This window comes from Lemur catta, chromosome 4 (assembly GCF_020740605.2).
Source record: "Lemur catta isolate mLemCat1 chromosome 4, mLemCat1.pri, whole genome shotgun sequence".
Lineage (NCBI taxonomy): Eukaryota > Metazoa > Chordata > Mammalia > Primates > Lemuridae > Lemur > Lemur catta.
This window is the reverse complement of record NC_059131.1, coordinates 105,583,749-105,611,245: the sequence shown is the minus strand read 5'-3', so window position 1 is coordinate 105,611,245 and position 27,497 is coordinate 105,583,749. Positions and strand designations below refer to the sequence as shown.

Below are 27,497 nucleotides of genomic sequence, written 5' to 3'. Positions count from 1 at the left end.
AATAGCTCAGACTTCAGGCACCTTGATCTAAAAAACCCAAATCAAGCTCATTCTCTTTGCCCTAAAATAGGCCTTTCTTTTTACTTCCTTATTTTCCAAATGCTTTCCAGGTAACTGGGCTCAAAACCTGGAAAGTGGCTTCTGCTCTTATTTCTCCTCATTCCATTTTGCCATCAGCTATTGGAGTGTATATTCTCTCCCCATGAACCCAAAACCCCAAGCACTGGTCCGGGCCTGCACTTGCCACAGCCAGACCCCAGCAAGACCCCCGGGGCCCTCCCTTGGGCCTCTCCAAACCCAGCCTTCCTGCTCACCACCACAGCCAGACCTTCTGGAAGCACAGGTCTGACGGGGTCAGCCTACCTTCACAGACCTTCTAGGGCTCCTCTGCAATCTCTACAAAAACAAAAACACACCTGCCAACCCAGGGGTCCTTCACCAACGGGCGCCAATCAACTCCTGCTGCCTTGTTTCACTTGGCTTCCCTGCAAGTTCCCTTCCCACCACGCATGCTTCACGCATGTCCTGAGCCTCTGCTCATCTGGGTCTCTACCTCCGTGCCTTTGCTCACGCAGCTTCTTCCACCTGGAATATTCTTTCTCTCCCCTTGGATGGGACCCTTGAATCACTCACTCATTCAACCTATTCATACTAGGGATCAGGAAACGCAGCTGCAGAATGCTGGATTGACTGGCACCGGTCACGAGCCAGGCTGGACAGAACTGGGCCTCCCCAGTCAGGGCTGTTTTAGACCATACCAGGTCCCCATGATTTGCTCTTAATTGAGATGAAAGACAGTCTTCAGTGTGACATTTCCTTACTAGGCCAAAACCTCTAAGCCCACTAAATTAAGAAAGAAAGAGAGAGAGACAAAGAAGAGAGCAGCCAGCGTCCACACTTCCAGTGACTTGGGGGGATTCCTCCAAGACCCAGGAGCCTTACGGGGTTTGTGCTCTCCAGCTTAGCAGCAGGTGCTAGGCGAACGGAAAGGGCTTTGGTGCCCACCCTGGGCTCAGCATGAAGGGCTTGAGGGCAGAGTTACGCCCCCCCTAGAGGGGCCAGGTGTGTTTCACGGTCTGCCTATTCTATTCAATCAGGATCAGAGCAAAAATTTGTTAGGGAGAACTAAAGAGCCCCCCAAATCAAGAGAGAAGTGCTCCAGGACACTGCGGCCCTTTCTTAACGCCCACACCCAAACCTTGTCTCTGGCTCCCAGACAGAAAACGATGTTTTTTAAGACAACACTTAATAGTGTCAACAAGTTCTAACTATCCCTGATTAAAATCGACAGTGAGATTGTCAAAGTGGGATTTGCTACATTTGGAAAATTATTACGTCTGTATAACAAACAGCTACTCAGGAGGCAGTACTGCTCCCTGGCCCACTTTATGGAAAACCTACTATACGACCACCTTCTCACACAGCCGCCTTCTCCTCCGCGAGTCAGCAACTATGTCTCTCTCATCCTGGCAACTGTGTCCCAAGTGCCTGGCATAGAACAGATGCACTTTGAACGTTTCATGATCAACACGGAACTTGAAGGAGCAGCCAGATTTCTTGGCCGAGAATGTCTGGAAATACCACACTACTCCCTCAACAGTCTAGTAATTGCAAAACAATTAATATAGAGTTGTATGCTCTGATGGTCTAGTACATGAAGCTCTTTCCCTGGGGAAAAAAAACATCCAGAGATCAAACCTTAGTATGATGTTTTTTCAATTACGCTAAAATTGGATAGCACACACTTAAAGGGCTGCCTTTACTGAAACAACAGCGTAATATAAACTCCTAAGTATTACACTTATATATTTTTAGAAATGGGAGGAGAATCCTTTCCATTCACCAGGAAACTGAGAAATATGACTTTTTCTGGAACTGTAAGAGGGTTTTGGCCTTAGATGTATTAGCAATATTTCATACTTATTATACAATTAATTTATTAATAATCAGTACACAAGGAACCACAAACTCAACTCTTAAATGAGTTTTTGGTTTTTGTTTCTGAAGTCAAATGTTATCAGCTCTAATATTTTAAATTTGGAAACTTACACATATCTTTAAAAAGCCTGATGCAATAGACTGTCACAATAGAACCGTGTAAATGTCTCTAAGCAAATATTGTCTCAAAAATCTTACAGTTTATTTTCACCTAATTACTGGTTTCCTTTGGGTTCGCTCTGTAAAAAGAACTTCCGCAAAATACCATTTGGCTAATTCACTGCCTTGGGTGGGCCTACAAGTATAAATACTGCTAAACAGACTTCCTTCCTATTTTTAAAGTTTTCCAAAATTGGAGAATCTACATCTTTAGTAGGCAAACTATTTTCAGGAGTCTAACAGCCGTGGCAGTCAAGAAATGCTTCATAGCATTTTGAGAGATGAAAAAGACCAGAAACTGTCCAGCAGTCCCTCCCTCTCCTACTTCAGGGACGGGGAACTAAAGACACAGACGTGTGACCTTGAGCAAGGTCACACAGGCTGCTGGTGCCAAGGCCAACATAATCCTCTCCCACTTTCCCCTTATCTGATCTAAATGACGTGTGGCCCCCCAAAATATTTTGCTCTTGTTCTGTACTACTGAACCAGGGTTTATGTTTAATTCATGCAGAATGTGATAGGACAACGGAAAGAATCTAAATATCACAATGAATACTGCGTGATGCAGAGAGCTATGGACTAAGGGCCAGAACCTTGTTTTAATTAGCTGTGACCTTGGGAGAGCCATCTCATGTGTGGACGGCTTAATGTTTTTCATCTTTGAAAAGAGGGAAAACAACTAGGCAACTGCAAAGCTCTTTCTCCACCCCTAAATTCATGAGGGTGGTGGCTCACACTTATTAAGCGCTCAATCTGGGCCAGACGCTATTCTAAGTAAGTGGCTAAATCCTCAACAGCCTAGAAGATGGCTACCTCTCTCCATTTCATGGATGAACACATTAGCACTTAGAGCGAAGTAACTTGCCCAAGGTCATACCTCCGTTGGTAACAGGTGGAAAGGGGATCTGTCCTAGGTCATCGATTCCAGGGACCCTTTCCTCCTTATCAGAGGTGGACAATCTAAGATGCTTGGCTTGACTTGCAGTTACAGAGACACAGATTCTGAATTGAGAACAAGTGTATCAATCATTCAACACAATGCTCCCACTTTACAGATCAAGGACTGAGGCCCAGGGATGTGTAACTTACCCAAGATCAAAAGATTTCTTGGAAACATATAGCTATACCGCATTCCTTAGACAAGCTCATCCTAAAGAGTGCTGGACAGTTTATATTCACTTACATCATCTCATCTGACACCAAACAAGACTACCTGACAGGCAGTTGGCATTGATCAGCACTCCCATGGCACCTGGCCAAGGCTAAATGGCAAACACAGAGGGACCCGGGGCCTCCAACCCACACCTGTACTTCTGTCTAGTGCGCTATCACAGACTGAGAAAACATCCACCACAAAAGGAATAGACTCTTACCATAAAAAGAACTTTCCAGATAAGCTCAATAACTATGAAACATGGTTCCATGGTGCTTTGAAAAGAATATCAGAAAATAAGTGATAACACTCTAATGTCCACAACTCAAGTCTACAAGAAAACAAAAACCAGGCTGTGGTCACCTCAAAACTGATGTCTTTCATTCTATCATTTAATTGCCCTTAATCTCCTCCCAATCTTCTACATGACTTTTCTCTTATTTCCTGTTTTCTTCTCTCCCTAACCAAGACCATCATGAAATTCAGGGATTTCAAAAATATTTGTTACACTTCTTATATAGTTTCAACACTGCATACCTGTATTTTTTTTAAAAGACAGGGTCTCACTCTGTCGCCCAGGCTGGAGTGCAGTGGCACAATCAGCTCCCTGCAGCCTCGAACTCCTGGGCTCAAACACTCCTCCTGTATAGCTATTTTTAAAGGCAGATTAGTTGAACATTTTATACCTCTCACCTAAGGGAGGAAAAAAAAGTTCAGTTTCTTGGTGGAACAAGGTATTTTCTAAGTTCTGCCACCTTTGCTCCACATCCTGCACAGGTGTTGTAATTCCCTCTCAGAGACAGCACAGGTACCACAGATAACACGGGAATCTAGAGCCAGACAAGTCAAGCTTTAATCTGAACAGGCAGAGCAAGTTACCTAACCTCTCCAAACTTCAGTTTCTTCATAGTCCTTTCCAAAAGAAAGTAGGAGGAGGTATAATACTGCTACTGCCACAATTATTTTGAGAATTAAATACATTATGGGACTTTACTCCCAACACAATGGCTGGCACATAGTAAGTTCTCAAAAACAACCATGTCTTCCCTTCCATGGCTATAGTAATGCTAATGTACTTTTCCCTTCTATGAAATGCCCTTTTTTGGATGGGGAACCTGCAGCCTTCTAATGTCAAGATTGTTCTTTTTTGAGCACCAAAAGAGGCAAGAAAAGCTTCATCTTTCTCTGTTGTACCCCTTTTAATAAAAGGATTTGTTCTGTAAAATTTGGATTCAGTCAAAAGGCCCCACTCAAGGATCCAGAAGGCCACATGTTCTCCACCCCTCTGTCGCCACACGAGATTCTGGGAACTTCCACCGACTTCAAATTCTCAGGCTATGCTTTCTTCCTGCACACAGTTAACCAACCGCTCTGGGTCCTCCTGGGCTGCCGAGACGTTTATGACCCCCTTTGCATGCGAAGGGATCTCCACCCACCCCAACCCAGCTGCTCAGGCTTCCTTTCCTCGCCCACTTCCCTGCAGGTGCCTGAAATTTGCAAGAATGCACCAAATGCTTAAAAATATTCTGAAAGACAATATGTTTGATAGACATGCATAGTTTTTATTTAAGTAAAACATTTTAAAGACAAAGGAAAAACAAGTCAGCAGACCAACAATTACAAGGTATGCAAAAAACAGAGGTCCAAGAACTTGTGCCATAAACTGGCTGTGTTCTGCCATAAACTGGCTGTGTGATCTTTTCCAGACGAAGTTACTTTATTGCTCTGGGTGTCAGTTTCCTCATGTGGAAAAGGGCAAATTGAATTACGTTCGAGACGTACATTCTGGTTACGCCAGAATTACATTATACCAGAATGACCACCGACTGCCCTGCCACAACTACTGGTAGGTGAGCAAGGACCCCAGGCAGTGCTGAGATGAAAGCAAAGGGTCCCTCTTAATTCCGAATCTCCCTGAATCCAGGTAATTTGTTTAAAGTGATGTGCCTTCTCCAAAGTTAGAAATCACTGCTCTCATAAACAAGGCAGAGCTGGAAACCAACCTTGAATCATTCTGAAACATGCTAAAAAACTACATACTAATTTATTTACTTATTTATTCACTAATGATTTCCTAACTACTCTATTTTCATAATCTACCACATCAGTGACCTACAATTACCCTTTTTTAAAGACTTCACTCAGACTCCATCTTCTAGTCTCCTCCAAAATCCCGGCGGAGTGATTCCCGATTCCCTGTGCATGTTTCTACCTCATTACATTAAAACTAAATTATCTTTACAGGCATCCCTCTCCCCCTTAGACTGCAAGCTGCTCAAAGGCTGGGCCCATGTCCTACTCATCTCTGTGTAACACAGAGCTTAAACTGCCCCTTCAACCTTGAAACAGTTTATGTTTGAAGATAGTCTTCATAATTCCTAAGCAGATTTTGACATTATTCAATTTTAAAATAGGATCTATTAAAAAAATTATAAGAGATACATACAGAACAAATATATGAAGTTTGTTTTAGAGATGAGAAAATGGGCTCAGCAAAGTTAACTTAGCCAAGTTCAACCAAAGTGAACAGAGCCTGTGAGTCTAATCCCATTATAACAAGACAGATATAAAATTAATTCACAGAAAAAGAACCAAAGTGCATGAAAATTAATAAAATTCTTTTTCTATCCCATCTTTCATATAAATGTAACAAAACAGCACAGAGTGCTTGTTCATCCCTCTTCCAATAACAAAATCATAAACAGAAATTAAAAAATGGAAATCAGAGATACCTAAGTTAAATTCACAAATACAACCAAATAAAGTTTTGTTTTTCTACAGGTTTTATAGATATTCTTGAATATCACTGTGCATTAGAATAGAATTCAAAAGGACTAATATATTATTTCTACTCCTTAAAAGTTAATCAAAAGAAAGGGCAGGGGCTCCATATGTTCCTAGGGAAATGTAAATTACAGCAACCATAAGATACCACTGCATACCTATGAGAATAACCAAAGTCCAGAACACTACATCAAATGCTGGTGAGGATGTGAAGCAACAAGAACTCACACTCATTGCTGGCAGGAACGCAAAATGGTACAGGGTCTTTGAAAAACAGTTGGCAGTTCCTCACAAAACTAAACATATTCTCACCGTACAATCTAACAGTCGGACACCTTGGTATCTACTCAAAGGAGTTGAAAATAGGTCTACACAAAAACCTACACACAGATGTTGGTAGTAGCTTTATTCATAACTACCAAAACTTGGAAGCAATGAAGATGTCCTTCTATAGGTGAATGGATAAACTGTGGTACATCCAGATAATGGAATATTATTCAGCACTAAAAAGAAATGCAATATCAAGCCACAAAAAAGACAAAGAGGAAATTTAAATGCATATATTAAGTAAAAGCAGCCACTCTTAAAAGGCTATATATATATATAGACATACACACTGTATGGTTCCAACCATATGAGGTTCTCTAGAGTCTATGCTGTGTATAGCAAAACTATAGACAGTAGAAAGATCAGTAGGTTGCCAAGGGTTCAGGGAAAGGAGGGAAGAAGGGAGGGAGGGATGAATAAACAGAGCACAGAGGATTTACAGAGCAGTGAAACTACTCTGTATGATATTATAACGGTGGATACACATCATTATACATTTGTCCAGACCCACAGAATGTACACCACCAACAGAGCCCTGATGTAAACTGTGGACTTTGGGTGATATGATGTGTCTGTAGCCAAGTTAACTTGGCTAAGTTAACTTTGCTGAGCCCATTTTCTCATCTCTAAAACAAACTTCATATATTTGTTCTGTATGTATCTCTTATAATTTTTTTAATAGATCCTATTTTAAAATTGAATAATGTCAAAATCTGCTTAGGAATTATGAAGACTATCTTCAAACATAAACTGTTTCAACCATGGTTGTAACAAATGTGCCACTCTGGTGGGGCATGTTGATGTGGAGGAGGCTGTGCATGTGTAGGGGCGGGGACGTTATGGGATATCTCTGTACCTTCCACTCAATTTTGTTGTGAACCTAAAACTGCTCTAAAAAATAAACTCTATTAAAAAAAAAAAAGCAAAGGAAGAAAGGGAGACAATTTGAGTCTATTTTTCAAATAATAATCTGATTCCTGTCTATTATAATATCCTAATGGTATTTGGGGCAAAGTTAAATACACTGGAAAAAAAAAAGGCTCAAGTGTTATTTAATTTGCTAAACTAGTTAATACGTAAAAAGTTCAAATTTTTTAAAAGATGCAAGAGTATGTATGCAGTGCAAATTTTTCCTTCCACTCCTATTCCCCAGACATTCAATTTCAAAACCATTGTTGATTGTTTTTTAAGTTTTATGTCATGGGACATGAATCCTACTGTTATCCTCCCAAAAGATACAAGTGACTAATCTAAAATCATGACATTTATTCTAAATAATATGAACTATCCAGTCCAATGATAGGCATAACAGAAAATACATATATCAAGAACTCGCTACTCAAAGTATAGTCTCAAGACCAATAGGATTAGCATCACCTGAGACTCAGCTTGCTGGAAATGCAAAACATTAGGTTCTACCCAGATCTACTGAACCAGAGCTACATTTTAACATGATGCCCAAGTGACAACACTGCCCTTGTTTTCATGGAGCTTACAGGCTAGAAGAGAAGATAAAATGTTCAAATTGCTGCAACACAAGGCATCATACAGGATGGATATGCAGCTATAAGAGTTCGGGAAAGATCACCTTTGGTCCGTAATGGGGCCTCACTGCCCCAGGAGAAAATGCCAGCTCCTCCAAAAAGGTGTGTATGCCATGAGTATCCTGGCCCCTACTCATCTCTGCTACTCCCTACAGCAAAATCTCCCTCCAGCCTTCCCAAGGCCGAATACAGTTCTTCCAATGTGCCTCCAGGACTTTGCACCGTTACTCCAACTGCCTGGCACCCCCTGCCCTTCCTGCTATTCTCTGCCCCGCTTAGACATTCATCCAATCAATGAATGATTAATCAGAGATATTTCAGAAAGAGCTAAAGGATGACAAGGGTTTTGATAGTCAGAAATGGAAGAACAAGACAGACACACGTAGGCTAAGATCAATTCAGGAAATTTGTCTAAGGAATAAACCATATTTTAATTAGCTTTTTTCTTACTATAACATCTGTTCTGGGCCGTGTTCTACTGGGGATTAGGTGGGATTTCTATCCCTGCTTTCCTTCATTCTCTCTCAGTAAAACCAACCTGTGCCCAAGTTACTCGTACTCTAAGCAACTCGAGCTCCCCAAGCCCAAACACAGGCTGCTACCACTACCAGATTAAAAAAAAACCAAAAACACTCCACAGGAACTCTGCTGAAATCTTAGTTGGGGTTATACCAGCTCTGCTTAGCAGAGGCAGCAAATTTTTCAAACTCAAGGAATGATTTCACTAAGATAATATTAAACTCAAACATCCACTAGTTAAACGTAATAGGAGTCTATAGAAAAAAAATTTTATTTTTAAGAAAAATAATCCATCACATTAACCTAGGACACACCTCAAGGACAAACCAACACTGGACTGACTTTAAGCAAGAATTGTTGCCTAAATACCTGCTGTAGTCAGATTCACACTTTACAGGAAGGCTGCTGTGCTGTGTGCTGGTAAACAGAAGGGCACGTCCAGCTGGCCAGAGGCACCCAAGGTGGACTGGTCCAGTCTCCAGGAAACCCCAAAGCTAAATAAGTAAGCCCAGAGTCAGGACAGGACTATGCCTGAAAGTTGTGCTTAGAAACAGCTCATCAAAGGACAAGTAGCACTTGTACTCAACGTATAAGAAGCAATTATTGGCTGGGCGCGGCGGCTCACGCCTGTAATCCTAGCACTCTGGGAGGCCGAGGTGGGTGGATCGCTCGAGGTCAGGAGTTCGAGACCAGCCTGAGCAAGAGCGAGACCCCCGTCTCTACTAAAAATAGAAAGAAATGATCTGGCCAACTAAAAATATATAGAGAAAAAAATTAGCCGGGCATGGTGCTGCATGCCTGTAGTCCCAGCTACTCAGGAGGCTGAGGCAGGAGGATCGCTTAAGCCCAGGAGTTTGAGGTTGCTGTGAGCTAGGCTGACGCCACGGCACTCACTCTAGCCTGGGCAACAGAGTGAGACTCTGTCTCAAAAAAAAAAAAAAAAAAGAAGCAATTATTTAATAGTTATTTGGTCATTTGTACCACTCTCAAACAAGACAGCAGAGCCCCTGGGTCACATCATTTCAGAAGACAAATGACAATGATGTACCCACTGGTGTTCCTCCCTGATTACCAAAGTCCAAGCTACCACCATCGCCTCCCTCCTGAATCCCAGCAGCCTCCTAAGTGGTCCCTCTGCTTCCATCCAAAATGTAAGTCAGCCAACATCACTCCTCTCTTTCACATCCTCTGATGGCTTCCTAATGGCTTCCAACTGTACTTAAAAGCAAACACGAACCCTATAGTGAGCCTACAGAGCCAGAACCAGCCTGGCCCACATTACCCCACCCCAACTTAGGGCCCACCTCTCTGCACCTAGTTCAGGGCCCTCCAGCCACACCTGCCTTCTCCCTGTGGCCTGCCTGGGCACGTTTAGTGCCCTCTTGCTACTCACATGAAATGCCACCCTCACCTCCTGTTTACTTCTCTGCTAGCACGACCACATCTGAAATTACCTTGTTTACCTATCTGCTTGCTGCTTTGCTGTCTCCCCCTCTAGAATTCCATATAAACAGGGACCTGTTCTGCCTGTTCGTTGCTGAATCCCCAGTACCTAGCATACAGTTGGTGCTCCATAAATATCTGTGTTGAACACATTTGTTAAATGACTTATTGAATAAATGATGGCTATCAACCTATGTTTTAAGCAATGCCAAAATATGGAAAAACCGGTTTTACATAAAACGTAAACCAGTGATCGGTTACCCACTTTACAAAACAATTCCTTCCCTAATGCGTTTTTAAATATTTAGCCTACAAATATTTAGTGTGTACACTTTTTAGAGCAGTGGTCCCCAACCTTTTTGGTACCAGGGACAATTTTCATGGAAGACAATTTTTCCACGGATGGGGGGAGATGGTTTCGAGATGGTTCAAGCACATTACATTTATTGTGCACTTTGTTTCTATTATTATTACATTGTAATATATAATGAAATAATTATACAACTTACCATAGGTTGGGGACCCCTGTAAGGATAAATCTATTGTGCAAAGTGAACTAACTCCTCCAGGGCATAAACAGTGCCCTGTACACAGAAGGTACCTAATAAATATCTGCTGACTAAATACATGAGCACGGGAAAATAACTTAATACACAGCACAAACAATATGAAACTGTACTTGGATTTAAAACAAAGGAAATTTGGCTATATTGAGGTCCCATATTCTATTTTATCTGATAAACTGACAAAAATATATTTAAAATCCACAAATTTGAGGTACCAGCAATAATCTTAGCCACAATCTTTACAGACAGGTGCAAATCCAAGTAAATTCTGAAAGTTACCTGGCAGTTCTGCTGCAGTTAGTTTTCACTAACAGATACATGGAGGCATAGAAACAATCAACAGATATACACAGTTGTCGGGGACATCTATGGGTGTAGAATGAAAATCACAAAGCTTGAGATGTCCATTTTTATTTCAAATCTATGTAAAAAAATCAAGTGTCCCCAGTGAAAAACTAATCAAGAAATCACACTTCTACAAAGCCCAGCCCAGTATGTGATGCACTGCACACCTGCCCTAATGTTCCAGATCACATTCAATTAAAAAAAAAAAAAAACTGCATCCTATTTTTTTCTTTCTTTTAAGCAGATAATCTCTTTCAAACAAAACTCTTCTGTTTTGACTTTATTTCTAAATCATCAAATTGCTCACTCTATACATTCAATATTAATGCATGACCCAAGAAAAACAAATTCATACTCAGGTACCCATCTGAATCAACCAGCTCCCCTTCTCCTTCCCTACCAGGTATTGAGCTGCAGTTGCAACTGTCAAAATGGAAAAGTCAGCCGAATAACTAAATATGCAAATGTTTGTGTGAGGTGTGTGTCCATGTGGATTTGTGTGTTCTTGAAGGGGTATTCTAAAATTAAATATGACAACTTTGGGATTATGCATATCATATGCATCATCTACGCCTTTCGTTTCTGCCTTTAGAACATCCTGTAGTGTGTAAAGTATGTTAATGACCCGCCACCATAAACCGCGTAAGTTCCATAGAATGTCACTCACAATCTGTAACTCCAAAAAATGAATTTTCAAAGAATAATTTCCTATTCTAAAATCTTTCACAAAATAACACAGTCTATAAAAATCATTCAATTTCAGGATATAATTAATAATGGCTACACCACCAATTGGAAGTGAAATATAAATTAAGCACATTTTTAAAAATTATGCTGACAGGTATAGACAAATTTGTTCCTAAAACATTTAATAGTTTTTTGGTGTTGTTGCCCTGTAGTTTAAATAACAATTTTGGAATTAGATTCAGCATCTAAATCAAGTTATCAACATACAGTTCATTTATATGAATTTGTCCAAAGTATTGCCACTTGGTGAAGGCTGACAATCCTCGTAAAGGTTGTTAATGTTTTCTGAAACAAGGCTTTGGTTTGGTATTTTCACTGTCCCCCATACCAAAGAAAACAAAAGTCCATTTCATTCCTATAGTGAATAGCATCTTACTAAATATGTTCTGGAAAAGTAAGTACAACTTAAGAACAGTACTAGCAGTAAGTTTTTTAAAAATTTGCTTGTTGATTTTGGAATAAAACTCTAGTCTCAATTTGGTTTTTTTTTTTTTTCCCCCTTTGGCCTTACAAAAGTATAACAATATAAAAGTAGACTCAAGATAGGTAAAACATCATCATACAATACACTGAATTACTTTTTAGACTACATAACATTTTTAAAAATTTACCATTATTTACAAAAGCAAATTAGCTATCACTTCAAACCAGAAAATGTAGTCATTACCAACTTTTCTTCAGTCCAAAACTACTTTATAATGACTCAAAAGTTTTTTGAAAGTCATCTCATTTCACCACCAGCTGTGTTCCCGATTCAGGGTTGGAATGTTATTACCCAGTGCCTATCTAATAACTAGTGTTATCTAGTTTCTGTGTCTCCTTTTTTTTTTTTTTTTTTTTTTGAGACAGAGTCTCCCTTTGTTGCCCGGGCTAGAGTGCCTCCGCGTCAGCCTAGCTCACAGCAACCTCCAACTTCTGGGCTCAAGCGATCCTCCTGCCTCAGCCTCCCACGTAGCAGGTACTACAGGCACCTATAACTTTTCTATTTTTTGTAGAGACAGGGGCTTGCTCTTGCTCAGGCTGGTCTCAAACTCCTGGCCTCAAGGAATCCTCCTGCCTCGGCCTCCCAGAGTGCTAGGATTATATAGGGGTGAGCTACCATGCCTGGCCTGTGTCTCCATTTTCTTATCACTTAGATTATAGGCAAAGCCATTCCTGCTCACAAACAGGTATTCATAAAAATGCAATTAGAAAATAACACTCTAAAAGCGTTGCATCACAACTAGAGCTGTAAAAACCACCTAATTATTTGTAAACGGTCACAGAACGGCTAACGGGTTCTCTCAATATGAAGTTGTCACCCAATCTGCCATACACAGGAAGCAAGCCCGGCTAAGGGGCCGGCAAGGGAGTGAGTCTTGGGGTGGCAGTAAGATGCTCTAATGACCAGCCAGCCTTTAAAGGCTGCAAGGGTTGTGTCATCCAAAACACTCAAACACCTGGTGGTCCCGGGAGTACGGAAAGAACTCTATCACTGTGTTCTCGAAATGCTTGGGAACCCTAGATCCACCCCATCCCTTCATTCTTGGGGAACTGGCCTGGATTTGTAACATTCAAGTTATTCTGACAGCGATCATGTCCTGAAAATAAAACTTTATGGAAACAGAGATTAAAACTTACATTTAAAACTCAGACCTCAGAACGTGCCCTTTGAAACCAGGGGATTAGGAACCAAAGACAGACACCCTCCGTGCGCACCAAGCTCGGGCTCCTGGCATCCTCAGCGACCTGTCCCAGGCAACCCAGTGCAAATCTGTATCTGTATCGAGGAGGATGACACACGCGGTCCCGCCGCCGGGAAACACCCAGCGGTGACTGCACGGGGCGTGGGGCGGCGGGGGCCGAAGAAGCTGCCCGCAGGGCGCGGACTCCTGGGTCGCGCCGTCAAGCCTCAGTCTCCCCACCTGTGAAATGGGCACGACGCCACCTTGCCGGTTCTCCTCACCCGGATGAAAGACTAATGAATGAGAGGTCCCCGGGAGAAGACCGGGCCCGCGCCGGCCGCGGTCCCCAGGCTGCGGGACACCTCCCGCCGCCCCCGGCCGAGGCCCGGCCCGACGGTTACACAAGTCCCCAGGACCGCGCCCACCACCCCGCGGGCTCCGCAGGGCGGCCCTCCCGTAACGGGCGCCGGCCCGACGCCGCCCCGACGTCGCCTACCTTGGCCACCCAGCTGAACAATGGTGACATCGCGGGCCGGGCGGCGGCTCCTCGCCCGCCGGCTCCCGCTCACTCCCGCCGCCAGCCCGTGGGCCCGCGGGCGGCCGGGGCCGGGCTCGGGGTGCGGCGGAGCCGGGGCATCGCTCCCCCCGCACCGGCGGCGGCGGCGGGCTCCACCCCGCTCGTCACCGCCCGGAGAGGTCGCGCCCGCCGGGCTGCCCGGCCGGGAAGGGAAGGGAGAGGGGGAGGGGGAGGGGAGGGGAGGGAGCGCGCCGGCCCCGCCCACCCCGCGCCCGCTGGCGGCGGGAAGTTGGGACGCGCGGGGGTCGCGCTGCTCCCGGACGCCGCGGGCGGCGCGGGAAACCCGGAAGCCCCGGGACGCGGCTTTCCAGGCCTCGGGGGACGCACAACTTTCAGAAATCTCCCTCTCTCTGGGGTTCGGCCCAGCCCGGAGTTGGCGCGAACACAAAGCCCGCCCGACTTTCCGGGGCCACCTCCGCCCCGCAGCGCTCCGCGTGCCGCCAACAAAGCTCCCGTGTTCCCTGCCCCGATACCTTTATGTCATCAAAAGTGGATTTCCTGGAGTCAGAAAACTCCGCTATCGAGACTAGACATGAGGCAGAGGACCAGGACCTCCAGCTGCTGCCGGCGGAGGTTCAGCAGCCTGGGAAATGTGGATTTCGCCAGTTTTCTCCTCTCCCGAGGCGAGATAATGCGACAGGGTGGGCAGCCTATGGCTACAAAGGTTAAACCGAGTTTCACTCAGACACTCCTGAGTTCCACGTTGGAAAAAAAAAGTCCAAAGGTCTAATAGCCGATGTGTAATGTATGTGTCAGATCAAACCACACTGAGCTCCTCAGGCCAAATGGCCAACCCAGCCCAAGAATTTTGCTTTGCTTTTCCGAGTTGTGCATCATCTTTATTAAGGACTAACAGGACATTTTAATGTTGCTCCCTAAATAGCTGGCATCCGAGTTTAATAAGTGTATTAGTTATCCCATTGCTGTATAACAAATTGCCCCAAAACTGAGAAGCTTAAAACGACAAACAACTTCTGGGGGTCAGAAATCCAGGAGTGTTTTATCTGGGTGCCTCTGGCTAAAGGTCCCTCTTAGTTTCAGTCAAGCTGTTAGCTGGGGCTGCAGTCATCCGAGACCGTCTGGGACCGAAGGGTCCACTTCCAAGCTCACTGACACAGCAGTGGCCAGGACTGTTCCTTGCCAGCTGTTGGGCTCAGAGCCTCAGTTTCTCGCTGCTCCTCTCCACACGGGCTGCTAACAAAATGTCAGGTTGCATCCCTCCAAGGCAAGTGATCCAAGAGAGAGCACAAGTCCAAAAAGGAAGTCAGTCTTTTCATAAATTAATCTCAGAAGTGACATCCCAACACTTCTGCTCTCCTCTGTTCGTTAGAAGCAAAGAAACAAGTCTAGTCCACACTTACGAGGCGCCCACACAAGGGGCATGAATATTGAAAGGGGAGGATCATTGCAGGGGCCATGCCACCTTTCCCCGCCCTTCCAGGCAGGGTGCGCAGGAGCAAGATGAACCATAAAGGCAAGGGGAAAGTCAAAAGTGGTACTATTCTAACAGAGGCTTCCATGGAAAAGGGCCTTAGGAGCATCTTAGGGAAGCGCTACTCTCTCATTCCTCTAAGCAGTATGTTCTCTGCTTAAGGCGAAAAAGGGAAATGCCAGCCCTTTAGCCAAATCTTTCCCTATTACCACATCACTTTCCCAAGCACGTAGAAGAGATGGAGGCTGAACGCTCCATTACAGTGAGAACACCTGTGGACTCTACACCACCTGTGGCTTTACTACTCAAAGTGTGGTCCACGGACCAGCAAGCCTCAGCATCAATTGGCAATTTGTTAGAAATGCTGAATCTCAAGCCCTGCCCTAAACCACTACTGAATCAGAACCTTCCTTTTACCAAGATTCCAGGTGATGAGTATGCTCATTCAAATTTGAGAAGCAGCAGTAGATGAGATTCATTGACATTGATCTTTAAAAACTGATAAAAATGTACTGACCAATAGGCCCTTGAGAAAGCAGCTAAAATTTTCCTGTGTTCCTGGGATGGTGGGAACTAGCTTAGCCAGAAAGAGGGCTGGACAACAACATAGATTTGATGTGAGTGGTTGGGCTGCTGAGGACCAAGACAAGCTGGACCCGTGACAAACATCATCCTCCTCCATCAATCCAGCTCCCACACTGAGCTCTGCCAAAATGCCCAGAAGTCAGAAGCAACTCTGGGAAAGGATGAGGAGAACCCTGAATTGACTAAGGAAAACTGAACTACCTGTAACAGGTAAATTTTCTGCCACAGAAGGTAAGTATGCTTAAAAAAAAAAAAAAAGAAGAAGAAGAAGAAGAAGAAAGGAGGAGGAGAAGGAAAAGGAGAAGTTGTTACATTAAATTTAGGAAAATAAAAATTTCATTTCTTGCAAAAAATAAAGTCAGACCACATTCTCAATGTAACAGTTACAAAAAGAAAGTGTACAGGCCGGTGAAATAGGGACATGAAGCCTTTACTGTTTAAACCTGGATCCAATCCCCATATATACACATCCAGGATAGAGGCTCATCCACGTCCTGGTTTGAACTTGCCTAAAGTTTACGTATCTTTTACACTCACAGAGGTCTCCTTCTAATCCAAGTCTTCCTTCCTAATCCAGGAGTGGGCAGAATCACTCATCCCGTGGGAAAGTGGTGGCCTTGGTACTGGGTGGACTGGACAGATAGTAATGTGTGGAGCTCTGACACAAAATATTTTAAGAAATATACATGAAACTCTTATTTTAATTCACTGCCAACACGTAGCTTGCCAGTCACACTGTGCAAAGAAATTCTCTGTTATCATCTGGGGTTTCATTAAAGGGAAACTGTTAACAACAGATAATCTAACTGATGCTACACTCAAATAAAACACATTTTCCTTAAAATACCACTCTCCCTCCCATCTAAAAAATGTATCCCTCCCCCAGGAAAGTGTCCATTCCCCCACGGAGGGACTGCATGGATCCCAGGCATCAGTAATTGCAGCCAAAGTTGAGGACGTCTGCAGACACGACAGTCATTGCTCAAAGACACTGCTGAGAGGTCCCAGTCCTGACTGTCTGTCAAGAGTCACCTGTAATTGCAGGAGGGAGGGAGATGATTTAGCTTCTTTGGGGCAAAGGTCAAATTCTCAGAGACCTCAAAGGGCAGGCAGGTCACATAAATGTGTGAAGAGGGCCAGGTGTGAGACCATAAAGAATAAAGGAACTGTGGCAACGTGGAGAATGCATGTTCGTTCAATTATTAAAAATCGCCACCTAGCCAAGTAAAATACGTGAGCCAACTGCACTCAGCCAGAGAGGTCATTATTGGTGCTGACCTCTGGGTTTACTTAAAACTTGGATATGTATCCTAATGGGTGATTTTGATTGTCAGTCAGGATTGAGAACCACTCTCATAGTTTTAGATCCTTTATTTTAAAAAAAAGACATAGGTGCTCTGTGGAGAGCAATAGGCTATTCAAATAGAACTGCAGAGATCTAAACATGACAGCATCCCTATAGAAAATCCAAGACTGTTGTCTTTCTAAGTAACTTTAAAAGGATGGTTTCATGTCTCACAATCTCAGCTTTCCTGAGACATTAACAGGGGACTTGAAAAGAGAGGCAGGAAACCCAGGAACTGGAAGAGCTGCTTCTCCACTAAGCCTGACTATATCCCGGAAACAAACCCTGACACTCCTGCCTGGCTCTTCTGCCACGTTCTTCCTTTGAGGAGGAACAAGAAGCAAGGACAGCAAAACCTCCTGAGAGTTCAGGAGGAGATACTAGACAGGCTGCCCCACCAAGTCCCATGTGGAGGGCAGGGAGGAGGGGAAGCAGGCCAAAGCATGACCTCACTCTGCCAGCTAGTTCCTCCCCAGCATAGACCTGGTTAAAAATAGAGCCATTGTAATAGTAGCTCTACAAGGAAATTCAACTGGGTTTCAAGGGAATCAGAACCATTTGGCAACTGACCAGTAATTTATTCAGTTCACAAATATGAATATTCATTAGCACGAGGAGACAGGACAGAAATCAGAGATTACATGGTAGAGAGAGACTTTTAGTAAGTGGTAGTTTGGTGATATGCAGTCATCCCTTACAGTCATAAAAGGTTTTTCCAGATAAAATATTTCCTAGGGATAATATCAAATCCAGAAAATCCAAAACTAAAAATCCCTCTGTGTGACTTGAAAACATAGGCCTATGTAAAAATTTGTCCACAAGTGTTCACAGCAGCATAAGTCCCAATAGCTAAAAAGTAGAAACAGCTCAAATGTCCCTCAACTCGATAAACAAAATGTGGTATATTCATACAAGGGAATATTATTTGACTATAAAAAGTAATGAAGTACTAATACATGCACAACATGGATGGATCTTGAAAACATGCTAATTGAAATAAGCCAGTCACAAAAGACCACATAACTTATGATTCCATTTATATGAAATGTCCAGAACAGGCAAATGCCTAGAAACAGAAAGTAGATTAGTGGTTATCAGGGACCAGAGGGAAGAGAAAATGGGGAAAGATGGCTAATGGGTATAGGGTTCCTTTTGGTGGTGATGAAAATGTTTTGGAATTAGTGGTGATGACTGCACAACTTTGTGAATATACTAAAAACCAAAATGTCATTTTATGTGAATTATATCTTAATTTGTAAAATCCCTCTATGTGATGATGCATGAATGAGTTTAGGTAAGTTAATTCCCTGAGCCTTTGTAATTAAGAACCCATACTTAAAAGGCCTCGTTTTAGGATTAATAAAACAATACATATAAAACACTCAGCCTGAATCCTGGCATATAGTAGGTGCTCAGCAAATATCAGCTGTACATGTAGTGGTGGTGGCAGTAGCAGTTGTAGCTGTAGCAATTGCTACTGGAGTCATGACAGGTATATGTGTTACATGTAGAAGTCAAACAGAACGTTGGGCTTGAGGCCTCAAGTTCAGAACTGGCCTTACAGACACACAAAATAGGACAACACAAAGAGGATCAAAGTGGAGATTTGTGTGTTAGCCAAAACTAAATCCAGGATGGTAGGCCTCCAGGACGTGTCTCGCTATTTTCCTCTGCCTTTTTATGAGTTGCTATGTCTAGCAGCAAGACTGTGCTCCATTTGTTACTTTAGCTCTATAAGCCAAGCTGGGAACGGTCCAAGTTTCTCTGGTAAATTCCTATCATTCTAGCTGGGCAGAGACTCGGTGTGCACAAGCATCGCTAGCCCACCATACTTTTAAGAGTTGAGAAAGTCCTCCCCAGACACAGATCCTGCTCACGCCACACTATTACTCCCCTGTCCCGCCCCGCTCCTCCAGCCCCTCCTCCCTCACCTGTGCACAGCGCTGCTGCTGCGTCTCTCTCAAGTACACACCCACACTCACAACCTGACCAAGCCAGATTCAAAATGGAGTCTTCGGGTGGCAAGACTCAGCATTTGAAACCAGCTTTGGAGCAAACAGTCCTAATAAATTGGTGCATGAAGGAAAGAAAGTGGAGGGGAAAGTAGAAGGTCAAGTTTGGTGAGGACTTATCTAGGGGAATTCCATAAGTTCAGGTGATACATAAATAATATTCTACTTAGATATATCCGTATTAACATTTAAATTAAGGTATTTATGTTTTGATTGTGTGTATTAAATTGTAGTTTCTTGTTAGCCAGAATAACAGCAAGCAGATTTAATAAGAACATTTTGGCTCATGCCTGTAGTCCCAGCTCTTTGGGAGGCCGAAGCAGGAGGATCACTTGAACCCATGAGTTCAAGATCAGCCTGACCAACATAGTGAGACCCCATCTCTAAAAAAAATAAGAAAAATTAGCTGAGCATGGTGGCACATGCCTGTAGTCCCAGCTACTTGGGAGGCTGAGGCAGGAGGATCCCTTGAGACCAGGAGTTCAAGTTCAAGGCTGCAGTGAGCCATGATGATGCCATCGCACTCTAGCCTGGGCAGCCTGTCTCTCTTAAAAAAAAAAAAGAAAAGAAAAGAAAAAAAGAACATTTTCAGTGGCTCTAGCCACTTTCTCTAAATTTATCTAAAAGCAGCTCCACCAGAAATACTAAGAAGACTGCAATGTGTAAAGGGAGCCACTGAACTTGTAACTAGGGACAAAGCAGTAACAAAGTCCCTCAAAAATAAAGTCCACACCAGCTTCAGGATGTCTTTTCTCTCTACGCACACAACACCCTTGCAAAAAAAGAAATTTACTTTAAGACACAAATTTATCTCTTCATTAAAAATAACAATCAATTCATTAAAATGCTGTGGCATTTCGAAACCAGCAAAATTACTAAAATCTGCTATTTAAATAACTTCTCAGTATTTTTCTTAGTAAGTATAGCAGTCATAGCCATTTTTTAGCTTGTAAGACAGCCCAGAAATAGAAACAGTGTTTTTCTATTTTTAGCCCAGTCTATAAAGTTTAAGCAAATAATCTTCTTTGCTTAAACTATACATGTTTCAAATTCATGGAAAAACCCAGTGGTAATAAGCTCATAAAAGAAAACACAGTTAAAATTTAGTGTAAATAGATTTTGATATACACACCCTGTGTTATAACTCAAGATAGGATCTTAGCTTTAAACTCAGATTTTTTTTATAATTTATAGTGGAAACATTAAAAGCATCACTCTATATAGCACTAATTTCACCAAAAAGTAACTTTTTTTCTCAACTGAAAGCTGTGTTTCTCCTTCAAAAATAAGACTGAAAGTATCAATTCCTATTTTCTGATCAAATCTATTAGTGAATAAAAATATGACCCAAACATCCTCTTTCTCCTTCCATAGTAAATCATAATTTCCTAATTTTTACAATGAGTTTACCTGTGATAAGAATGATCTCTCATTTCTAAAACAATTTCTATTTTTTTAACCCTAATCAAATTCTTTTAAAATCATCGAGTTTTAAACACGACTGAAACTCTTTGTAAATGTCCTCATTCGTTTCAAAGCCTGAATTTGTGTGCTTCAATATTTTGGATCAGAACTGCACAACAGGCACCTAGAAAAAATCATGACTCTTCCATGTTTGTTACTGGTGCCTAATACAGAGCCACGAACCTCTGCACAGATGCACAAAATAATTCGAATTTGTTTCCTTGCTGTGGCTTGAGATTCCTACAAAAAGTCCTCCCAGCCATGTACACTTGCATCTCAACAAGGAGAGTGTGCCTGGTTAAAGTCAGCATAATTTTCAGGCACAGTGAGCAAGTACACCTTCTAGAATATGAGCCTCCAGTGCCATGGTCCTAGGTCAATGTCTGTCTATAAAACCTTAAGACAAAAGGTCTCTTTAGGTTCCATGCTTAGCAAAAGAATACATAGATTATAAAATAAAACCATCATCTGCATCCTAGTCTCTATGTCACAGCTAGAGAAGGTACATAATTGAAGACAACTTCTGCTGGCTTTGACAGGACATGTGAAGGGCTGAGAAGCCCTTCTGTGGTGGAATCCTGTTCGATTTTTCAAACACCTTTCAGTGGGGAGGTCTGAGGTAGTGTTCTTCTCACCTGGTATTTTTCAAACATGACGGGTTATGCTCTTGCCCAGGTAAAGATAAATTCAGCTTTCAGATGGGGGTCAGGAGTCATCTAAAGTGGTCTGGCTGATTTGCACTTGGGCTTTGGGGCCCTTCTCTGTGCGTCCCAGCGGAGCCTGGGGCCGGGGGTCAAGGGTGCGAGCTGCTAGCTCTCCTGCTGGCAGCTGTGTGAGCTCAGGCAGTTCAGGCCGCATCTCTGAACCCATTTCCGCCCTGTAGACTGCGGAGATTAGGCTCAGGATCTCCAGGGTCCCTCACAAGCTTCCCTCAGGAACATTATGAATGTGCTAATTTAGTGCCCATGATGGGCTTAAGCCTGGCAGCCTTAGCTCAGGGTCAAGGTGGAAGACTGGTGTGACCAGTCTCCAGGTCATGATATCACAAGGGCACCAAAGCTTCTAAAACTTTTCCGGGAACCTAGAGTTCAGACCCCTACCCTCAGGGGACAAGAGCATAAGCAAGAATGACAACTCAGTGCCGGGATCAACTGCCTCCTCTCTGAGGTAATCCTGCTCCAAGATCAAGGGTCAGGAAGGAATAAAACAATATCCACTGAGCACTTACTGCATGCCATTCTGTTTTCACATATTATCTCATTGCTCCTCACAACCCTAGGTGATACGAGTAATAATAATGGGAATAGAATATAATGTGTATTGAGTGCTTACTATCTGCCAGACACTACTATAGCCTGCGAAATTTGGGACAGCATCCATCATGCACCAGGCATTGTTCTGAGCATTTACAGTGCATGAGGTCGAGAGTAACATTACCTATTTTTGGATAGGGAAAGTGAGAGACCCAGCCGGGAAAGGACAAAACAGGATACAGGCCCAGCCACTCTGCCAACTTAATCCCTTTACTCGCAGCCCCTAATTATTACCTCAAAATCTTGCAGCAAGGTATTATTTATTCTGTGTTGCAGACAAGGAAAGGAGGTCAGGAAAGTAAAGTAATTCACCCAAGGTCACGCCTGGGTAGACCTGAGGCTCTCTCTGCAAGGGTGTAGCATCTGCATGGACCACCTGTCAGAGTCCCTGCAAGAAGGTCCCGACTGCCACAAATGCAGGGCTCCGTGCTGTCAGATTGCAGGGACCTGGCATGGCCAGGAGGCAGCTTCTCTGGATAGCCGCCAGGCTCTGGCAGCTTCCAGCCAAGAGCAGGGAAGGGATTCAGCTTCTCTCGCGGGCTGGGGGCTGAGCTGATGCTAGCTAGACTAGATGGAGGTGGACTCGAAATGGCTGCACATTCTAGCGAATAAATGAATGAATAAGAAGGGAGGGAGGAAGGGTGGGGAAGGAGAAGGGAAGGGAGGAAAGTTCTCATTGGGCCTTGAGGCAGCAGGGCCCTTCTCAAGGGTACAGTGGGGCCAGGGGCTAGTAAGAAGGAAAGGAGGCCTGCAGCGGCTGCATCCCGGCCCGAGGCCGTGCTGTGGCCAGCAAGCCAGACCCCACCAGAACCCAGGACAAAGCAGGGGCCGGGCTGCTGGGGTGGGGAAAGCAGAAACAGTGGTCCTCCCTGGCCTGACTGGCAGAATGGACCCTGACCTCCCAGAGCCCAGGAAATTTGGTCGCAGGAGCTTTGACCCCTGCCAGAACCTAATGGGAAGCTGAGTCTTGAGCTGGATGTGTCAGTGGATCTAGGACAAGGTTTAGAAGACCTTACACGGAGCACAGCACCCTGTTCCTCCCCTCCAACTGTGAGACTCAGGTGCACGGACCCAAGGCTGGGGGACTCCAAGAAACGGGCCTCTAGGCCAATAAGTCCTGCTTTACAGTTTCAGTTTATCATGTGGTAGTTTCACATACCCAACTCTAGCTCACCGTGTGCAAAGCACTGAACTTAAACCACTGCAGTAGCCGTTAGTTCATTCAGTTGCTTACTACTACCAGTCCCTTACTGCTTACACCAGTCCCTGGGGATGCTACAGCAAACGAGCCACCTGCCCCTAGGGACCGTCTTATGGTCCAGCCAGCTCACAGAATAAGTAAACAGAAACCGGCACAACCAGGTGACAAGTGCATGGAGAAGAGAAAGAGAGGTGCTGTGAAAGCTGACAGAGGAGGCCCTTAACCAACATGTGGACCCTGTAAGACAGCCGGGAGGTTTAAGCAGGTACCTAAATGCCAAGCACAAATTAGCCACTAGAGGGTAAAAGAGGAGACACATTGTTCCTAATCTATAAAGAAACAGAATCTGATACTGGACATCTTATTACAGCATTCTTTCTAGGATTTTTAAAAATTATGAAAAATATATATAAATATTTGAGACGGGGTCTCTCTTTGTTACCTGGGCTAGAGTGCAGTGGCACCATCATAGCTCAGTGCAACCACAAACTCCTGGGCTCAAGCCATCCTCCTGCCTCAGCCTCCTGAGTAGCTGGGACTATAGGCATGCGCCACCATGCCCGGCTAATTTTTGTATTTTTTGTAGAGACAGGGTCTCACTATGTTTCTCAGGTTGGTCTCGAACTCCTGGCCTCAAACTGTTCTCCCACTGCAGCCTCCCAAAGCGCTGGGATTACAGGCGTGAGCCAGAACCCCCGGCCTTCAAATTAAATGATGAACGATGGCCACAGAGATGATAAAGAGCTTCAGAGAAGCTGCAAACCATAATCCTGTGCTGACCAGAGACACACTTTAATTCAAAGGCCAGCTTATCATTGGACTTAGAGTGATTTTGTAAAACGTTTTCTTTCTTGTCCATTTTTTTGTTCAATTCATTTGGCTTATTTCAGTTTATAATTCGAATTTTTATCATCCTCACAATAATCCTGAAAAAAAAGTAACAACCAAAAATTATCATAACTACTAACATCCTCATAACTAAATCCACAGGCTATTAGAACTAAAAATTATCATATGGCTAAACCTCTTTACATAGGTGACGACAGGTCAAGTAAATTATTCATTCATTCAACAAATATTTATTGAGTTTCCACTCTAACAGACATCATTTCAGTACTGCCTATGTACCAGGCATTCAGCTAAGAACTTTATATAAATTTAAGCGCCAAATATTTAAAAATTTAAACATTAAAACAAAGTCTAGACACATTTTTAAGAGTCCCCAGATTCAGCTAAAAGAAAAAAAATTTAAAGACATTTAGTGTCTTTGACAACAGCTTTAAGAGGTAAAGCCCGAGAAGCCGAGCAGGTGCCCAGGGCGGCGTGTCGCTACGTGGGGGAAGCAGCGCAGGCGCAGGGACAGTGGCCCCCGCGGCACTTCCCGTCTTGTCACGGAACGTGCCTGTGGCGCTTGGCCGCGTGCGACGCGGAGACCCGAGCCTCGCAGGCGAATGGGGCCCCGGCACCCACGGAGCGGACGTCCTCCTCTACGGGGGAACCCGGATCCGGGCAAGAGGCTCGTGGATGGACGGCAGCATGTCCACGCCTCACAGAAACGCACCCTGGAGCTGTGTGGGCCAACCATGCAAGACAAAGATTCGTTTTCTGTTGTTTTTGCCTTTTTTGAGAGAGTGTGTCATTCTGTTGCCAGGCTTAGAGTGCAGTGGTGTGATCAGAGCTCACTGCAGCCTTGAACTCCTGGGATTGCCTGAGCGATCCTCCTGCCTCAGCCTCCCGAGCAGCTGGGACCCAGGCACGCGCCACCGTGTCTGGCTAATTTTTGTACTTTTTGTAGAGACAGGTCTCTCTGTGTTGCTCAGGCTGGTCTCGAACTTCTGGGCTCAAGCAATCCTCCCGCCTTGGCCTCCCAGAGAGCCAGGATTAGTGTGAGCCACCGACCGCACCGGCCAGATTACCTGATACAGGGTGTCCCAAAAGTCACCAGACATAGGAAAACTGGGAATTGGTGGCTAAATGTACCTTCACTTACAAAACATTCGTTGCAAAAGTTTACAAAATTTTTCCTTTGTAGTCTCCCCCTGCCTTGCCTCCCGTAGCGCTGTGATTACAGGCGTGAGCCACTGCACCCAGCCTCTGACGGTCCGTAAGCAGCCACATCCAGTTGGCTGTCTGCGAAATAACACCATCAGAGACAGAACTACCACCCGCTTTCAGTAGCAGCAGCAAAACCACAAACGTGTAACAAATACCAGCCCCTGATGTAGAAAACTCACCGTCCTGGGATTCAGTCACCACACAGGAACCCCTCAGCTTCACCGGTGACCCCGGCTGACACAGACATCTGTGACTCTACCAAAGCTTTGTACAGAACTCAAGGCATGGGCATAAAAGTGCTCTAAGTTGTGAGACATTAGAAGCAAAATGAGAAGCCATGAGTGTTATTTAACGGTGCATTTTAAGAGAATCAGTGTTAGTCCTAGCTGCAAATGTGTTCCCTATTTTTTCAGCATGCCACATAATTCTCAGTCTTCTCTTGATCATCTCCCTTGCCTTCTAGGCCTCCACTGGCTCACACTAGGCTGGGAAGAAAAGGCGTAAGAAGCTCTTGACCCGACCCTGGCCTGTTTTCCTTTATCCTTTGCTATTTCCTGTCTCCTGTTTCTTTGCAGAAGTAAATCATGTTCACATATCCCAGAAAAGTAGGGGCCTCAGTACGGAAGGAGTGTGGAAGCAGGGAACAGCAGAGGGAGATGCACGTGAGCGGGGACATGGCCCACTTTATATCAGTTATTTTCTCGATGGTGTCAGTTTTAAATAGTCTTCTTTACGCCATTACATTTTCCAGTTGCAGCACAGTGCTTATAAAGTGCAACGTTATTTCCCTCCCCTGTGCTCGTGTTCCATAGTCAAGTATTGAGAATGCCTATTAATTCACTATGGCAGCTTAACTTTAAATCTGCCACAGAATTTTCTACAAATTTGGGTCCTTCAATGTTTCCACTTTATGTATGTATGTAGTTATTTATTGTTGAGACAGGATCTTGCTCTGTTGCCCTGGCTAGAGTGCAGTGGTGTCATCGTAGCTCACTGCAACCTCCAATTCCTAGGCTCAAGTGATCCTCCTGCCTCAGCCTCCCAAATAGCTGGGACTACAGGCGTGTGCTACCACTGCCACCTAAGTTTTTATTTTTTGTAGTGATAGAGTCTCCTTCTTGTTCAGGCTGGTCTCAAACTCCTGACCTCAAGCAATCCTCCCGCCTCAGCCTTCCAGAGTGCTAGGATTACAGGTATGAGCCACCACACCCGGCCTTCAATTTTTATATTCAAATAGAATGTTAATTATAGTAGAAATCGTTGAAATAACTAACTTTAACCTCATGCAAAGAGCACAGGCCTGAGGTCAGGCAGACCTGCGTGGGAATCTCAGCAGCACCACCTTCTGTTAGCTGTGAGATTTGGGCAAGTTATTTAACATCCAGCCCTAGTTCCACATCCATACAATGGAGGTAATACCCACCTTTTAGGCAGACTTTTACTAAAGCAGTGCTCCTGAAGTTTCCTTAACTGCAGAATGCCAAAGTGTTTCACCCTGACCCATGTCCTGTGCCTGCTCTGGTCTCTCGTCAGTGGGAATCCAGCACGCAGCAGCAGGGAGAGCGGAGAGGCTCTGTCTGGGCAGTGGGACAGCTAATGGCGCCTGCATGGGCACAGGACAGTGCCAGGACTGCACACATCTGCCCACCCAACTCCAGCCCAGGCCAGACTCTTGACTCACAGCAGCAAAGGGTCACTTCTGTTTCTAAGGCCTGGTCCGTGGGCACCTGCGGCCGTGGGCCCACACGTGGCCTTCTGGATCCTTGAGTGTGGCCTTTTGGCCAAATCCAAATTTTACAGAACAAATCCTCTTAATAAAGGGATCTGTTCTGTGCAGTTTGGATTCAGTCAAGGGGCTGCACTTGGCAATCTGGAGGCCACGTGTGGCCCTGAAGCCACAGGTTCCCACCCCTCCTAGGAGGTAAGTTGAAGGCAGCTGTTTCAGTTCAATGATAAACATGCTTGTTTTCCAATTCATTCCAGCAGTCTTCGACCCATGACACGTGTGTGTATTTGAGCCCATCTACGAAAATGAACAGTTGATCCTTGAACAACACAGATTTGAACTGCAAGGGTCCACTTATACTCAGATTTTCTTCTGTCTCTGGGACAGCAAGACCAATCCCTCCTCCCCCCTCCTCCTCCTCAGCCTACTCCAGGGGAAGATGACGATGATGAAGACCTTTATGATGCTCCACTTCCACGTAATGAATAGCAAATGTATTTTCTCTTCCTTGTGATTTTCTTAATAATGTTTTCTTTCCCCTAGCTTACTTTATTGTAAGAATATAGTATATAATACATATAAAATAATCAAATATAAA

At 44.2% G+C, this 27,497-nt stretch overlaps 1 protein-coding gene across 7 annotated transcripts in view; it reads right to left on the bottom strand.

Annotated features, from left to right (window-relative positions):
- The window catches only part of TBC1D1 (TBC1 domain family member 1), a 200,581-nt gene that overhangs the window by 120,505 nt on the left and 52,579 nt on the right, over positions 1-27,497 (bottom strand). The window contains exon 1 of one of the 7 annotated variants that reach the window (XM_045550518.1): positions 13,686-13,778. The exons of the other annotated variants lie outside the window; for them this stretch is intronic. Coding sequence (XP_045406474.1) covers positions 13,686-13,715 — 30 coding nt within the window. The 5' untranslated portion in view covers positions 13,716-13,778. Of the gene's footprint in view, positions 1-13,685; positions 13,779-27,497 lie in introns of those variants that run through there. 7 annotated transcript variants of the gene reach the window in all.